This window comes from Alexandromys fortis, unplaced genomic scaffold (assembly GCF_014885135.2).
Source record: "Alexandromys fortis isolate MF-2015 unplaced genomic scaffold, M_Fortis_MF-2015_v1.1 scaffold_92, whole genome shotgun sequence".
Taxonomy (NCBI): domain Eukaryota; kingdom Metazoa; phylum Chordata; class Mammalia; order Rodentia; family Cricetidae; genus Alexandromys; species Alexandromys fortis.
The window spans coordinates 690588-708366 of NW_026067972.1; the positions used below are offsets into that span (position 1 = coordinate 690588).

Sequence of the window (17779 nt, forward strand, 5' to 3'; positions counted from 1 at the left end):
TGAATGGAGAAAGTCCTCCAGGTATGCAAGGGCAGGGAAAATAATGAAAGAGGGCTTTAGAAAGTAAAGGGAATAAAGGTCATAAAGAGCTGGACTTCACAGAGTACTAGTATTCAAGGGACTGTAGAAGTAACAGGGAAGAAGTAATAAACCAAGTAAAATGGTTCAGGAGGTAAAGGTACTTGCTAATAGGGGTGACAGACTCCGTGTTCTTACTATGATGCACCCAAAGTCCACATGCCAAATCTCATGCAAAATAAATAATATAAATGGAAAACCCTTTTGATCAAAGAAGTAGTATGTCTGAGGCTGAATAAAATCAGAGCAAGAATCAAATACTCAGGCTGAGTATGGGAGAATAAATAAATCTGACAAGTGAGTCCAAGAAATTCAACTTGAACTATGGCTAATAGTTCTAGTTATGGTTATGGTACTGGTACACTGAGAGTTAGCAAGGATGACACCAGTAACAATAAATAGAGGTAAAGATTTCTAACCAGTGCTAGGCATAGTGGAGTGTGCCTGTAAGTCCAGCACTTGGACTCGGAGGGGATTGGGAGTTCAAGGTCATCCTCAGCCACAGAGGGAATTCAAGGCTAGTTTGGGCTACAGAAAACCTTCTCTCCAGAAGAAAAGAAAACGCAAGGAAGGAAAAAAGGAAGGAAGGAAGGAAGGAAGGAAGGAAGGAAGGAAGGAAGGAAGGAAGGAAGGAAGGAAGGAAGGAAGGAAGGAAGGAAGGAAGGGGGAGGGAAGGAGGGAGAGGGAGAGAGAGAAAGGAAGGAAGGAAGGAAGGAAGAAAGAAAGAAAGAAAGAAAGAAAGAAAGAAAGAAAGAGGATACACTGTAACTGAGCAAAGACAAAAGGTCAAAATTAATCCTCACAGGCAAGATTATTAATAGAGCTTTATAGAGGAGGAACAGATCTCCCATTTATCAGAGGAAAAATAGTAATTTAATGAGATGATCATGAAGGGGGAAAGCCAGCTCATTTGTCAAGGTATGAGAGAATGAGGATGCGGATTTTGTTAATGAACTAAGGAATATCCCAAGGGGAAAATGAATGCTACGGCTTCGTAGAGAAGATAGATGCCCCCATGTATAGATATGATGAGTGGGCTACCATAGTGGCACAGGGGGTGCAAAGAGAATAGAGCAATGTGGAAGAAACAGACAACAAGTGAGAACACTCGAAGAGTTTGTGAGCAGAGGAAGACCAGGGCGAAAGCAAGCAGACGCCCTGTGACTAGCTGGGTAGGTAAGGAGACAGGCAAGGATGGCGAAGCTCGTCGGCAGCATGGTGAACACCGGAAACACCTGGGTGTGGACACAACTATTTCAAAGGCCAGAAAAAAAAAACCATAAATTTCTCACACACAGATTTTTAAAACTCTATATGCCAAATCAGGCAAAATAATTATTTTTTGTTTTTGCTTTGAAAATTCATAAAATATGTTCTCATCACAATTTCCCTTCTCTCATTTCCTCCCAGATCCTCCCCACCTCCCCACCCTTCTAACTTCATGCCTTCTTTTCCTTTCTCTTTAAAAAATAAACAAGCACATTTTTTAAAAAAAGAAAATGTAAAAACAAATGAATAAAACTGAAAAAACACAAGAAACACAGACCCAAAAATAGACCATAAAAACACAAAATCGGAAGCCACAAAATACAAGCAAAAGATTAGTAAAGTTTAAAAAATGCCCAAACAAAGCAATACGAGCTAAAAAAAAAAAAAAACAATAGGCAAGCTACAGTCCATATAACTGTGATACATACAGTTCATACATATGATATCTTGCCTTTCTTGTGATATCCTCCCCTTTCCCAGGGGAAGCAATGTCCCCTGGGATATATATATATAGTCCATGGGAGCAATGGATTCTGGAAAAGGAAAGGATCTCCCAAGAAAGACAAAATATAATAGATAACTATGGAGATGAGGGGCAGACTGGGGCAGAAGGACTGAGCAGGAAGGGGGAGAGGAGAAGGTGGTAAAGAAAAGAGCACAGAAAGGGGCAGCTAATACGAAGGGCCTTCTGGGGGATCATATAGAGACCTGCTACAGTAAAAGCTTTTAAAAATACAGTCTATATGAAATAGATCTAAATAGAGTCACAAAATCACATGGGAAACAATGCCCAACAGGATATCTGTCACCACCAAGTGCACGTTCCAGGCTAGGAATGGCCTACATCTAATTGAATTGTTGGCCATTGTTGATTCCTTGGGGTCCCATGAAATCGCTAAACTATTCAGGCTATTGCCAATGTTGATTGCCTTTCACAAACTGATGGTAAAGTCCTATGCTAAAATGTATATAAAATATATATTCATTTATCTATAGTGCTATTTATTTATTTTAATATTAAATTATATTGACACAATATTAAATATATAATACAATTTATAATAATGTTTAGTTACATATAAAATATATATGAATATATATATTTAACATTGAACTCAGAGAAGTTAAGCTAGCTTATAAATAGAGCCTCAATTTAAAATTTTTAAGAAAATAGTATTATTTGTGGTAGGTAACACTTTAAAATTTAATTTTAGAAAATTTTAGAGCAAGTTAAAATGTAAAATGAATAATGTGATTTATTCAGATAATGTGACTTATTCAGATAAATTGCATTAGGTAAAATATGAATAATGAAACTCATTAAAAATTAAGATAAACACAGCAATTACCATCCCGTAGAAAATGTACGCTGACTTTCTCTAATTTGTACCTGGAATGTTTACCTGCTTAAAATAGCCTATTAAATTAGGTAGCAGATTTTCATTTGTGAAAGTACAATAAGCAAAAGCTCAAACCATTTCAGTGATACAGCTATTAGCCATTTTGAAAGCAAAAGCTCAAACTATTAGAGTAGTTTGTATATGACCAAAGTAATAAGTACAGTTAGGCAGATGGATCTCAGTGATCCAGTTCTAAAATTATGTATTAAACGTGAGTGAAAGAAAGAAATTTTATGATAAGTCAAAATTAAAAGACATAAGCCACGTCATGTGATAAAGCAAAAAAAAAAATAATAATAATGGAATCAAATAAATCCAAGGGCTTTTCTTTGCCTTTTTCTTACCGTTGTTCATTTGTTCTGTGGCTTTGTTTGCAGTGTTGAGGATTGAGTTCAGCCTCCCATGCTTGAGGAAAGCTCTGTATCTCCAGCCTGCAGAGAGTAGTTGTTTGGAGATGTATTCTCACCAAGTTCCTTAGCCTGGCCTAGCTTACCCTGTTGTCAGAGCAGGCCTTGAACTTGTGAACCTCCTTCCTGGGCCTCCTGAATGATGATGGGACTCTAGGCATGGATGATCAGGCCCAGCCAAGCTTCTTTAAAATAAATAATTAAACTTTGCAAAGCTCTTAAAGTCATACTTGCAAAAACCTAATTGGCAATTGGGAAATAAGCATAACATACTAAAGTAGATTTTTTTTTTTTTAAAAGAACAGAATGCAAGTAAATTCGGCACCATTAGAAATATCAAGAGGTAGTTCTCTTTAAAAAAAATACAAAGTACTAAAATTGTGTAGTAGAAAATTTGAAGAAATCATAAGTGTAATCATACAGATGTGATCAAATTGCCTACCAGCACACAGATATTGCACAAAATAGATCATATCTCCAAAAATGCACCTCAGCTAGATGATTCATCTGGTCTTCCAAATCTTTAAAACATGGACAGTTCTAGTGATACAAAGAAAAAAAATTATAGGTGACCTGATGCAATTCCAAAGTGTACTTCTTTCATAAATTAAGTTTAGCTATTTTTAAAGTAGTTCCTGCTACTGCCTATCAAATATTTGTTCTAAACACCGTGCCAAGAACCTTCTATACATTGTCACAATTAATTTGAGTGCTACGAACACCTTGAACAGTGCCACACACTTAAATGCCAGTAATGCATAAATAGGAAAACAAATAGGAAGATTTGTGGCACGGGTGCATGTGTGCCCACATGTGGGGGTGGGTATGGTCCTGCCATGGCCCCCAAAACTTAGACCCTTACGAGCCCCAGCTGACAGCTGTCTTTCAGGAATAGAAATCCATTACTAAAAGATGTTCTCCTTCATTTTGTTCAAAACATTATGGCTATGTGATCCACTAACTTCCAGATGGTAAAAATATTCAATATACTGTCTAAAATCCCTATAAATTACAAAGCTGCAGTAACTATTTGCATAATTTTGATATGAAAACAATGAAACCATTTCTGGTGATACAGATCTATTCAATTTGACTGTATTAGAAAGCATACAGAAGGAAAGAACAGGATAATATCTTCTAACGTAAATCACTAACTACACTAAATAAAAGTGCATCAATTAATTAATATGACAGCTAAAGTTTTTTAAATATAAATAACAGAGAAAATAATTTAAGCACACATACAAAATGAGATGTTTGCATATATTGTTCATCAGATCTCCTAAGAAATAAGGGAAGAACATAGACTATCTCTTAAAATATAGTTAACAAGCTTTATTTTATAAGTGAAGCTAAAATTAATAAATATTTTCTTTCCCATTGAACATTTCTAGAAATGAATTAAACATTTCTCCCACAAAAGAAAAACAACTCCCCTTTCTAGAATACAAAAGGAAATAAGCATACTATATTTGATGCCATATTTATATCTTAAATGACTACTATAGAAAAAATTATGATCACAAATGTGCCTACACTAACATAAAATAAAAAAGGGAAAGACAGAAAAGCCTAGAAATTAAATAGAATTAACAAAAGAAAAGCACGATCAATCGAGAAGAAATTAAGCAAGAACTTTAGCATATGTACTATTTCATACAGCTCAATAAATAGCTATGAATTCCCAGAATAAAATCATTTGCCAAAGTTGACCCAGAAAGGGGGAAAGCTTCACTGAGAAGCTGGAAATGTCATTAAAGAATTACATCCTTTTTTTCTGACTGGGGTTGAAAGCAGCACAAATCTATGAATATAAACATAAATATTCATAGGACAGCTTGACATCATGACCATTTAGCAGAACAATACCAGTGGTTTCCGATCCAGGGACCATTATTTCCCTAACCATGGCTTTTGACCATGTTTGTACTACCAGGCATGAATTTCTTCCTATGGAACAAGCTTCAAATCCAATCCAGAGAGTGGTTGCTTGCCCCCACCCCTAAACAGTCCTGTCCCTATTACATAATCAGCACATCTTACCTGATAGGTAGTATTGTAGCATGCTGGGTCCTCTTAGGAAGTCTTAATCCCCTTCCCCTGCTGGCAGTCTGAGTAGCACTTTTGAGCTCTATGAAAACCAGCCAACAAAGAGAGTTTTCTGACCAGTTTAAGATAGATTTCTCAATATCCTGAAACCTTTGTGTGTGGTATCTCTGCAATAAGGCCTTACCATCTAGCTCTGTTGGACAGCCAAGAGTAATGATAATAGCCTATATTGTTTTTGGATACTTCCGTGGCCTCCCTGGCCATTAACTCATAGAGGGGTAATCCATTCCTGGTACTAGGATTTTCATTTAATAACTCATGTTGTGTGGGAGCAGCATTGTTTACTCAGGCAGGTTACTGTCCAAACTTTATTTTTTGTTACTGTTGATATATATGTTTAATTAGCTCACAAACTAGTGGGGTATCTTAAGGCCTCCCCATAAATCTTTTATTTGTTAGTCCACTTGCTATTCCAACATTCTCCTACTCTGTACACCAACTCCATATAAACCTTTAGCTCCTAGTATTGCCCTCTCTATTATTTCATACCATGTGTGTTCTACTATCTACACTTATTTTATTTCTTACTTGGGTTGCAAGATCAGGCTCCCATGTAGCTTCTTCATACATAGTTCATTTTAGTTAGCCCTTCCTTGCCCCTCGTTTCCTATTCCTGTCACTCTGCTACCTGCTTGAACCTTTCTGTTCTCAATGTTCCCCCTCTCTATTTTTATTCTACCTATATTCTAATAACCCCCTCTGTCTAAATGCACCCCCCAACAAAAACTCCTTTCAAGTTTCCCAGGTTACACCTGCACCCCAGCTTAGATTCTTATTGCAGTGGAGATGAAATTTTCAAAAAAAAAAAAAAAGAAAAGAAAAGAAAAAACAGAAAAAAAAATGTAATTGGAAAAAAGGTAGTTTAAACCTGAGTGTAAAATCTCAGGGGTAGAACACTGATCCACTAAAATTTATTTTCATCTTTTCTTAGGAAAGTTTTTCACTTTCTGTCTCTTAAAAATACCTTTCTACCTCATCCCAAAAATACAATAAAATTTCTCTCACTGAATTAGAAAAGGATCTAATTGGATCTCTGACTTATCTTAATTTTTAAAATTATTTTTAGATTTATTTATTTTATTTTGTGTACGAATATTTTTCCTGCATGTATGTCTGTGTACCATGTGCATGCTTGGTGCCTGTGGTAGGCAGAACTGTCATATACCCTGGAACCAGTCATGGCTGTGTGTGTTCTGGGAACTGAACTCAGGTCCTCTGCAAAAGCAGGGAATGCTCTTAACCATGGAGTCATTCCTCCTACCCTCTATAATTTAGCTTTAAATTATCCTAAATGCATTATTTAGCCAGTCAGTAGACCTCACACAAGCTTCCTGATGACATCTACCCAATGTCTTCTTGTCTTCCTGCTTCCCCCCTCCCCCAATCTCTCTGGCTTCCGTCTCTTGTCAAAGGAAAAAATTATATCATTTCCCCACCTGTGTCTTAAATGCAGCTCTAGTTATGTTCTCGAGAGTGTCATATGGGAAATTTCCTTGTATCTTTTCCTCTGTCAACACATTTTCTGTTTCTGCTGAATCATTCAAATTAGCATAAAGGCCAGTGTATCTACACCCCCAAGATGTACACGCGCATGTGCGAAGGAGTATACACACTATATACACATGAAGAAAACACTCATGTAAGTGTTTCCTTTGATTTTCATCCCCCATCGCTATTCATTGTTCTTGTTTTCACAGTACAGCCCTCTGAGAAAGAATTATGTCTCTCTTTGCCTTCAACACTGAGATATTGTGCTGAAAACCATCACAGATTGTGGCGCACCGTGTCCATCTGCACTCGATGCCCCGCCATACCGTCCGCGAACCAGGCAAGGGGCTGGAGATTGAAACACACAAAGACTCACAGAGACAGCACAGACAGAGACACATCTCTAGTCACTGGCAAAAGAAGCCCCTTATTGAATAGCACCATGGAGGCTTATATACCCAACACAGTCAGGTGGGCCAACAGGTGAAAACCTCATCCCCTGATCCTCAATCAAGGCCAAGGCAACACATGCTCAGGAAGCAGAGCTGGACACAGCTTTCAGTAGCTCAAATCAGAAGGCCAAGCAAAGGTCACTAGCGGGGGAGAGCAGCTGGAGGCCAGGACTCCAAAACATCCCAACAACAGGTACTCTACAGAGGTCACCAGCAAGCCACACACCTCTCAACCAAGGGTTCCCTTTAAGCCCTTTCAGTTTGTGAGAAGCGTTTGAGACCCTTCATAATCTTTTCACTCAGTGTCAAGAGAGAAGCATACACCATTTTCCTATGTCTGCCTCCTTCTTCTCATTCCCCTTTCTGTGTCTTCCTTACCTGGGCTACCCCACCTATTTGAGTGCTCCCATGTTTCCCTTGGACAATATTCCACAATATTCACCATGATCTCATTGGCTCTTCTTAACAACCATGTAAAGGCTCTGGATACCCAAATTTGTGTCTCCTGAATAGACTTTATTTATTAACTCCAGATGATCCAACTAGCTACTTTCTATCTACATTTGGATGTTGAAAAATTATCTCAAGCTTAAAATTCGCAAAATTGATCTCCAGTAGGATTCCAGATTATTATATACCTTGTTCAGCCTTGATATGGAGGGATGGAAGAAGGGGAGGGAGGGGGAACTGGGCTTAGTATATAAAATAAAAAATAAATTTTAAGTAAAGAAAACATTAGAATTTTAAAATTGTTATATTAACATTAATATGATATCTTGGGGACAAATGAGAAAGGAAAGGTTCTGCTTGAGTGCTGATACATTTGTGTGTCCACTTGACAAGGGGTCAACTGTGCTGACTTGTTTTATGCCAGCTTGACACAGCGAGAGTCATTTGGCAAAAGGAGCCTTCATTGAAAAAAAAAAAAAAAAAAAAAAACTCCTGCCACCAGATTGGCCTATTGGCAAGTTTGTGGGGTGTTTTTTTTTTTTTTTTTTTGATTGGTGATTGACGTAGGATGTAAGAGGGTCCAGCTTACAGCAGGTAGTGAAACCTCTGGGCTGGTGGTTCTGAACACTATAAGAAAGCAATATGAGCAAGCCATAAAGACCAAGCCATTAATCAGTAATCATTCTTGACCTCTGCTTCAGTTCCTGCCTCCTGATTCTTACCTTAAGTTCCTGCCCTGACTCCCTTAGATGATGGACCATGATATGGGATGAACCATTTCATTCACAAGTTGCTTATGGTCACAATGTTTTACAGCAGCAATAGAAAACTTAATGAAGGCACCAATTTTCGAGTTGTCAAAGGCAACACTTTATTTAGCAGCATCCTTGAGTCTCCTTTCTCTCAGAAACAATGTCTACATAATCAGAAAATCTGTCCATTCCAGCAAAAGAACATATTGAGATCTAAGACTGCACCTACTACAGTTACCCCTCAGCCCACACCATCTTTTGTCTGTAGAATGGGCTCCTAGAGTATTGTTTCTGCCCTGGGCATTTTAGTTAATTATCATTCAGCAACATGGCCATCCTATCAGGACAGAAGGCAAGTCATCGCACTTTTACGTTCAAACTATACTAAGCTATGTGAATCTCACATAAAGACAAAATAAAGTCCTAGTAATGACCTGAAACAACTAATTTTTTTGCAAACTCGCTGTTCTATAAATTTTCTCTGATTTCATCTTCAACTACCTGCCCTCAAAGATCCCAAACACACACCCGTATCAGTGATGTGGGACTTGATTTTTAATAAGCTGTCACCTTCTCAGAAAGAAGTCGTGGCCAACTTTACTTTCCCTCTTTTGCAACAAGTACTCTAAAACATCCCACATCTTACTACTTTTCTGAAATGCTTGATTCTTTCTCTTTCTGTAGAGTCTAAGTACATAACTATTATCTCTCCTATGCACCAAGCATCTAGAACTAGAACAGTGCCTTACCTCTAGTGACTATTAGTGACTAAGTAAATGCTTGAACGACTGATGTGTCATCTTTTAAAGCATACCTCTTCATTTGTTTAATGAATAAGAATGTCTTTTAGTTAACATATCAAGATTTTGTAGGCAAATATGGCTTCTAAAATAGAGCACAGATATATTAAACACTGATCTGGTGAGCTGTCTCAAAGACAGTTTAGTGTAACTTTCAAAGTGCACATTTTCTTTATGTTGCCTTGCAAATCAACACTTATTCCTTTTTCTTTTCTTTTTTTTTTTCCTTTTTGGTTTTCAAGACAGTGTTTCTCTGTTGTTTTTGGAGCCTGTCCTGGGTCTAGTTCTTCTAGACCAGGCTGGCCTCGAACTCACTGAAATCTGCCTGCCTCTGCCTCCCAAGTGTTGGGATTAAAGGTGTGCACCACCATCACCCGACTTAAACTTCTTTCCTTAAAAAAAAAAAAAGTGCAAATCACAAAGCTAAACTAGGTTCTTGCTTCTACAGTGAGATTCAAGTGGCATCAATCTGTTTACCCAACAAGTTCAAATACATTGTAATATTTTTCCACATGGTCTTGGGGTCATCATCAATTCTTTCTTGTACACATTTTACTTGTTTCCAAGTCAATATAACTATCAAAGGCCTCTGGCTATGTCATTAAACTGCTCAGATGCCTCTGAGGCTCTTGTTTTATTATTAAAATAAAATTCAATCTTACAGAGCAGGTGTGTGAACCTCTGTATTCTATATGCCACCTGTTTTCCCTACATTAAATTTTAATGTTTTCTACTCCACATGCCAATCAGATTGCTGTGTTTACTACTCCCTCTTATATTTTCTAGCTCTTTTGTTTGTAACACTTTTGAATCTGGAAGATGTGAAGAGAGTGCTGATCGAGGTTGGAGCAGTTGATGGATAAACACAGAAAATCTTGATGCTGTTACTGCTTTGGATGCAAGCTCTCAATTCTATGGAACAACCTTAAGATTATGTTTTCCTGGTGTTTATAGACATAAGGTTCTCCAGGATTGTGATGCACTTCTAGTCAGCTTCAAGTTTGCTCTATATGGCCTCTGGTCGGACTGAGTTCTGTGTATTCTAACTATGGTTTATAAACTAAATGGAACCCCTGAGCACTTGTCCTCTTAAAATCTTCTTTATGAAGATGAAGGATCTCTCACCTCTTTGCATCTGCTACTTATGGAAAAACAGAGGGGGGATGATAAGATTGGAGGAAAAGAAGGAAAAACCATTTATCTTCACATAGAAATTTGGGTCATCTTCATCCTTCCAAAACACCACTCAGATACCTAGGCAAAGGAAAAGAATCATGTATCTGCCAAACAACATCCCCTCAGTGGGCCTTCACTGAGGCCTCAGAGCTGACGTAATACGTTTTCCACCCTTTATCTCTGGGCTTTCTTCTTACCACTGTATCTCTTGTGCCCTTGTTTCTAGATTGTGTTCATGTGTCTCACCCTGATAACTGTGCCACTTCTCAGCTTCTCTTCCTGGAAAAGCATAATTTCTCGTTGCAGACTCAACCCTGCTCTAACTCCTCCAAGATTCCTTCCTTGGTACCCTGGGTCAGAATGTCCAAGGTTAGGGAAACCCTTGCAGATTATAGGGCCTTGGATCACTCACTCGTTTTCTTTCCCCTACATCTACTCCTTGAGCTTTTTACGCCAATGAGGTTTTCATCTCAGCAGCCGTAAGTGCCAAGCACAGTGCCAGGTGTTCGTATTCATTCATCTTGCCAACAAAATGATTCCCCACTATCTTTTTCTTTCTTGTTCATCCAAGAAGAGTCCGGGGCAAGTACATAAGAGCTTGGCGGAATCCGATTGAAGCAAAAATGAGATTTCAGCCTTTTAATCTTCTAGGTAATAGGGTGAAAATCCAGACTCAGCTACCCTTTGTCATTCCTTCACAAAGAACACATGTGAGGATGACCGTAATGGAAAGCTGTTGATGAGATGGTTTTCATTTATCCTCACTATAAAATGTAAAATAAAATAGACGCAAATGATCTGTCATGAGTACAAATTCTCTAACAGAATGCCTCCAAAACAGTTTCACAGTAAAATGTCTTTCTGGAGAACAGTGGTTGGAGATATTAGAATCCTGAGTGATTGAGTGATTTTTTTTTTTTTTTTGACAAATGCCTTCTGCAGAGCCACTGGGCATTGTCCTTCAGCCACGGCCATGTTAAACATTCACACTGATAATGAAGAATAGCTTTCCCAGAATGTAGACACCATGCGATCTACGAAAGATTTCTACAGACTTCTAATGCCTTTGAGTGGAAGGATTCAAATACCTATTTAATCAGAGGAAATCTGACCTGGGTCCTGCCAGTTGAAACTCTATCGTAATTAACCCCCACATACTCTCAAACTAGCGAAGAGTTCTTTCTATTCTATCTACAACTTTCATTTGATGTTTCTGTGACCACGAAATTGGCAAAATGAGCTTGCCCATTTACTGTCAGGCTTTTCAGGCCATGTGTGTGCATGTTTTAAGAAATCTAAAGGTAGATATCTCATTAGATGCACCAACGTACTTGTTCTTTTATGGCACCGAGGGAATTGTCAATTGATTAACCTATATATGATTTTAATGATTTGGGTCCCTGCTTCTCTGAAGTAGAAAACTGTTTTACAGTCTAAGATAGCTAAGACTTCATTACTTGCTGAGAAATAGAATTTATTTAAGTCACAGAGCCCACTGGGGCGCATTAACATGAGTGATTGCCATTACATGCAATCTACCACAACAAATCCTGTCGTTGCCTTCTGTGACAGTAGCATCTTAAAATGTGATTCTCACTTATCACTAAGGAAAATTAGGACATATTTCACACTTTCCGATTTCTCTATATCCCCTCTGCAGCAGCACGACTTCTTAGGAAGGCTTCTTTTGCATTTGTAAATTATGGAATAATACATGTGACAGGCAATACATGAATGTGTTTCTCTGGACAGCTAGACCTATGTCACTGGGTTCCTCAAAACACTTACTATGATGCACCCACATTTTAATTTAATTCCTTTTCATTGCAACTATGCTGAAGCCACTGCTAAGGGTTTATGCTAAGGCAGGGTTTGGTCTCCAGCCAATAACAGCTCTACATTGGAAGGTATGTTATATATTACATGCACAGTTTGAAAACCTTGTAATGCAACAAGGATTAGTTTCCCTGGTTTTTTTTTTTCTTAAGGATGAAATTAAATCTTTGAGTCAGGTAGCATGCTCAGGGTCGCTACTGTTGGATAACTGGATGAAGATTCAATTGCAGGTCCATCTGACACCAAAGCCTGAGCTTTTATTCTGAAACAAGTGTATGTGTTAGCTCTTATCTCTTCTTCCTGCTCAAGGGAAACAGATGCTGTGACCAAGCATTTTCCTGTCTTGTCAGTGTCAAAATGGAAAGCGCTCAAGTTCACAGGGCAAGAAATCATGTAACATTTACTCATTTTCCTTGCTTTGACTTCTAGGAGATTCTTGCTCTGGAGTCAGGGCCAGCTGTTTTTATCTGATGATGAGGGAGGGTAGCCTAAGGCTGTCCTGGGAACAGCAAGTTTATTTATCATCCTTTTCTTTGTTCTGTGGATAATATCCAGCATGCATCTCTGATTGGCCTCATGAGGAGAGATATGCTAATTTTCTACTCTACAAGGAAAAACATTATACAAAAGATGGCTATTCCCTAATGTTATGAATGCAATTTTAAGCAATTAGGAAAGAAAATACAGAATTATTAAAATTCATTTCTATACCAAAAATTCATCGAACAGATTTCATCACAATCAAAAAATTATAAACAGTAGAACTGAATGTCGAAGATGTCCAGAACCACCATAAGTTGGAATCCCGTGAAAATATAGAATAGCAAGAGTGCTACTTTTAACAATCAACTGAAATATTTGGAGTAAAACCAGTTGTTAAGTACCTTATGAAAAATGGAGTCTGAAGGTGAGGTCTTATGTGTTCAATGAAATAGAGCACTTCCAGAAAGTCTCTATCATTCTTAAGAAAGCTTTAAAAGTAGGACTCCCCAGAGAAGAGTACACCAATTGGTTTTCTAATACCAAATGGTCAGACCTGAAAACATATATACAAGTGACAGTATCCAGAGTGAGCAAGTTATTATTCAGACAACAATTAATGAAAAAGAGGTTATGAATTTTAAAGAGAGTATAAAATACGGTTTGGAGGGAAAAAAGAAAAGAGGAAAGTGATGTAATTAGAGTATAGTCTAAAAATTACAATAAATATTTTAATAGAACTTCTTTTGGTTAAGACAGAGAAGCAAGAATCAGCACTTGTTCTCGACTGTGGCGTTGCCTCACTTTCTTACTTTTGACCTTTGATCCTCTTTACCAGGTTTTTAGCCAACACCACTTTCAGAGGTCTCAGTGGTTCCATCAAAGTAAAAGGGTCTACCATCATCAGCTCGGAAAACAATTTTTTCATCTGGACTTTGCAGCATGACCCTATGGAAAAGCCCATGTGGACTCGCCTAGGCAGCTGGCAAGGGGGGAGGATTGTCATGGACTCTGGAATATGGCCAGAGCAAGCCCAGAGGCACAAAACCCACTACCAGCACCAAAATAAGCTACACTTGAGAGTGGTGACCTTGATTGAACACCCATTCGTCTTCACAAGAGAAGTAGATGATGAAGGCTTATGCCCTGCCGGACAACTCTGTCTAGACCCTATGACTAATGATTCTTCCATATTGGACAGCCTGTTTAGCAGCCTCCATAGCAGTAACGACACCGTGCCCATCGAATTCAAGAAGTGCTGCTATGGGTATTGCATTGATCTGCTGGAACAGTTAGCAGAGGACATGAACTTTGACTTCGACCTCTACATTGTAGGGGATGGAAAGTACGGAGCTTGGAAAAATGGTCATTGGACTGGGTTGGTTGGCGATCTCCTGAGTGGAACGGCCAACATGGCGGTCACTTCTTTCAGCATCAATACTGCACGAAGCCAGGTGATAGATTTCACCAGCCCTTTCTTCTCAACCAGTTTGGGCATCTTAGTGAGGACTCGAGACACGGCAGCTCCAATTGGAGCCTTCATGTGGCCACTGCACTGGACCATGTGGCTGGGGATTTTCGTAGCTCTGCATATCACTGCCATCTTTCTCACGTTGTATGAATGGAAGAGCCCCTTCGGTATGACTCCTAAGGGGCGGAATAGAAACAAAGTCTTCTCCTTCTCTTCTGCCTTGAATGTCTGCTATGCCCTTCTGTTTGGCAGAACAGCAGCCATCAAACCCCCCAAATGCTGGACTGGAAGATTTCTGATGAATCTTTGGGCCATTTTCTGTATGTTTTGCCTTTCCACATACACGGCGAACTTGGCTGCTGTCATGGTGGGCGAGAAGATCTATGAAGAGCTTTCTGGGATTCATGACCCTAAGGTAATTGTTTCCTTTGTTCCAGCTTTCCTTGCTGTGCCTTGATAACTCCATGTGCTTCGTCTACTTCTGTGGTGTATCTGTCTTCTTCATCTGATTCAAGAATATTCTCTAAGTCGGTGGAGATGGGAAAGTAAGTGTAGCCAAAACTGAGAACCTGAGCTTTGTTCGCAGAGATCACATAAAAAGCTTGGAGGGGAGGGTTGGCATCTGCTTCTAATCCCAGGGCTGCAGAGGTGGAGACATGTGGATTTTTGGCCAGTGGGTTCAGTGATGCAAGCTAGTGAGAGACCTGTGTCTAAACACAAGACTACTGTCATCCTGAGCAGCAACCTTCAAGGTCAACGGCTTGCATCCACATGTACACACACACAGATGCACACACACACACACACAGAGAAATTCACCTACATACATGTATACACTTGAATTGGCACACACACACATCTCTCTGCCAACTGCATAGGTCAGTCAAAAGGTTTTACCTAGTTAAACTAAATAGATTATGATTGTTGTTGTTGTCATTTGTATTTATTTTTATTAAATGAAACAAAATAGGGAGCATTATTTGGTATTTGGTATTTGTTTTAGAGATAACATTTCTTGTGCAAACATCTGTTAGTGTAGTTTTTCTTGGTTGTTTAAGCATCTGACAGAATGGCTACTGGGGAGGAAGTATGCCGCATGACAATAGTTCATAGAAATTTACCCACAGACATCCTAACAACCTGATCAATTACTTTGGGGGGGATTAACAGAAATGAATAAGAATGATATTTTAAATGCAAGCCATTTGTTTTACTGCTAAAATGCCCAAAGCAATGGAAAGAACTGGCAGGTTATCATAAACACACTGAGGTTAACTGTGAGGAACCTCACGAGAACCTGTAGAAGGAATTCTACACTGTGGTAGAAAGATTGGCTAAGGGTAGGGTGTCTTTACAGAATAAGGAAAACTGTATGTTCAGCCCCATTTGGTAAAGAAATGGCCCTTACAGTGTCATTAGAATGTCCACAGGCATTTAGAAAAAAGTTATCTTGGGTGCCCCAGACATCCAACTATGCGGGTAGAAGGAAATGGGAGGGGAAGACACACACAAATCATGATGCAATGATTAATTATTTTCAACTTGACTGGACCTGGAATGATCTAGGATGTGTGATTCCAGACAGTTACCACTGAGGAGGGAGGACCTACCCTGAATTTGGGGAGCATCATCTCATGGTCTGCAGACTGAAAATGAGTGCAAATGCAAAAACAGAGGCCAGATGAGCATTAACATCCATATCTCTCTGTCTCCTGACAGCAGGCATAAGAGTCCCTGCCTTCTATGCATGTCATCATGGCTTCTTGGCAATTGTCTGTACCACCTCAACATAAAACAAAATAATCTCTTCTTGAGTTGATTTGCTCTTGTCAGATATGGGGCTATAGCAATAAGAAAGGCAATTAGTCCACTAATACATGTGCAGTGCTCAGGCAAGGTTAGCCATATATATCTTCTCTCTGGATTAAAATGAGATCCCTTTCAATGGGTAAATAGACAGAGACTCCAGTCTAACTAATATGAACAGGGCCAGGGAAGCCCAAGAGTTTACTGAAGCCCTGATGGAGATGCAGATCCTAAGCAGAGAGAATCCAAATGTACGGGAAACAGCTGGTGTAGGTGGGAAACACTAAGAACACTCCACGATCAAAGCAAGCTGAGCTAAGTCATCTTTCAAATGGGGCAGCCATCATCATGACTTTTCTGACGTCATGTACCGGCGTCATGTCAGCACTCTGATTTCAAGGTACTGGTCCATATGTTATATCTATGAATAATTTTAATTCTTTTCATAAAATGTCAGAAAATTGGAAATCTACCAACTATCCTCCGCAACTGATGGGGTTTCCCAGAGGACTGATGGCATCACCAGAAAATTCTCATGAACAGTTGTAATGAAGACATAAGGTCTATGCCCCAGCCAAAAGAACCTGAGAAATTCCACCTATATGCAACTGCATGTGTGAAACGAGTCCACAAGAAGGGATTGAGCTAAGAATGCTTCACTAACTAGGAAAAGAATTGCGTTGCTTCTTAATGAGCACTCAGAGCTTTGTGTTAGGAGCTGGAATCCAGCCGAATGCAAATAAGTCCTTAAGAATAAACAAATGCATCACCCCAAAGAGAGACTTTGGTGATGCAGCAGCGTTCACACTCTAGAGCAATATCAGCATATGCCGTTTATCATTTCCCCCAGGAGTCCTGTAGATCTCTTGAAGATTCGCTCTTGCTAGACTTAGGTAGACTTTTCGCAAGAATCTTAACGATATGACTTTGAAATTAAAAACTGCAGACGAAAACCATTCATCCCACTCCAGTACAAATACAGTCTAATCCTTGGCTGTTGTGCAGATTCCAGAGGATTATCATATGGAAAAGGATGAGCACAAAACTACCTCAAGCATCACTCCTCAGAAGTAGGTTGGCCAAAATTAAATCATGGATGCCATACGTGAAAAACCTGAAGCTGTAGCTAGTCAGAAGATTAGGAAGAAAATCAGAAACAGCAGAATAACTTCTAAGAAAAAGAAATAGTTATGGGGCTAAGGAGTTGGTTCAGTTACTAAAGGGTTTGCTGTACAAGCATGAGGACCTTAGTTCGAATCCCAACTACCCATTTAATTTTTTTAATTTATTTATTGATTTTATTGAGATATACATTTTTCTCTGACCCCCTCCATCCCTCTCCCCTCCCCTTCAACCCTCTTCCATGGTCCCCATGCTCCCAATTTACTCAGGAGATCTTGTCTTTTACTACTTCCCATGTTGATTATATCTATGTATGTCTCTCTTAGGGTCCTCATTGTTGTCTAGTTCTATGGGATTGTGATTTGTAGGCAGGTTTTCTCTGCTTTGTGTTTAAAAACCACTTATGAGCTCACAATAGATCAGCCCCTCTGTCTCCATGGGTGGGTGCACCCCTCGTGGTCCTGATTTCTTTGCTCATATTTTCCCTCCTTCTGCTCCTCCTTGGGACATTGGGAGCTCAGTCCGGTGCTCCAGTGTGGGTCTCTGTCTCTATCTCCATCCATCTCCAGATGAAGGTTCTATGGTGATATGCAAGATATTCATCAGTATGGCTATAGGATAGGGTCATTTCAGGTTCTCTGTCCTCAGCTGCCCCAGGAACTAACTGGGGACATCGCCCTGGG

At 39.2% G+C, this 17779-nt stretch overlaps 1 protein-coding gene across 2 annotated transcripts in view; it reads left to right on the forward strand.

The window, feature by feature from the left end:
• Positions 1-17779, forward strand: part of Grin3a (glutamate ionotropic receptor NMDA type subunit 3A) — a 177842-nt gene that overhangs the window by 64580 nt on the left and 95483 nt on the right. For both annotated transcript variants that reach the window (XM_050156108.1, XM_050156109.1), the window contains exon 3: positions 13536-14583. In XM_050156108.1, coding sequence (XP_050012065.1) covers positions 13536-14583 — 1048 coding nt within the window. The remainder of the gene's footprint in view (positions 1-13535; positions 14584-17779) is intronic.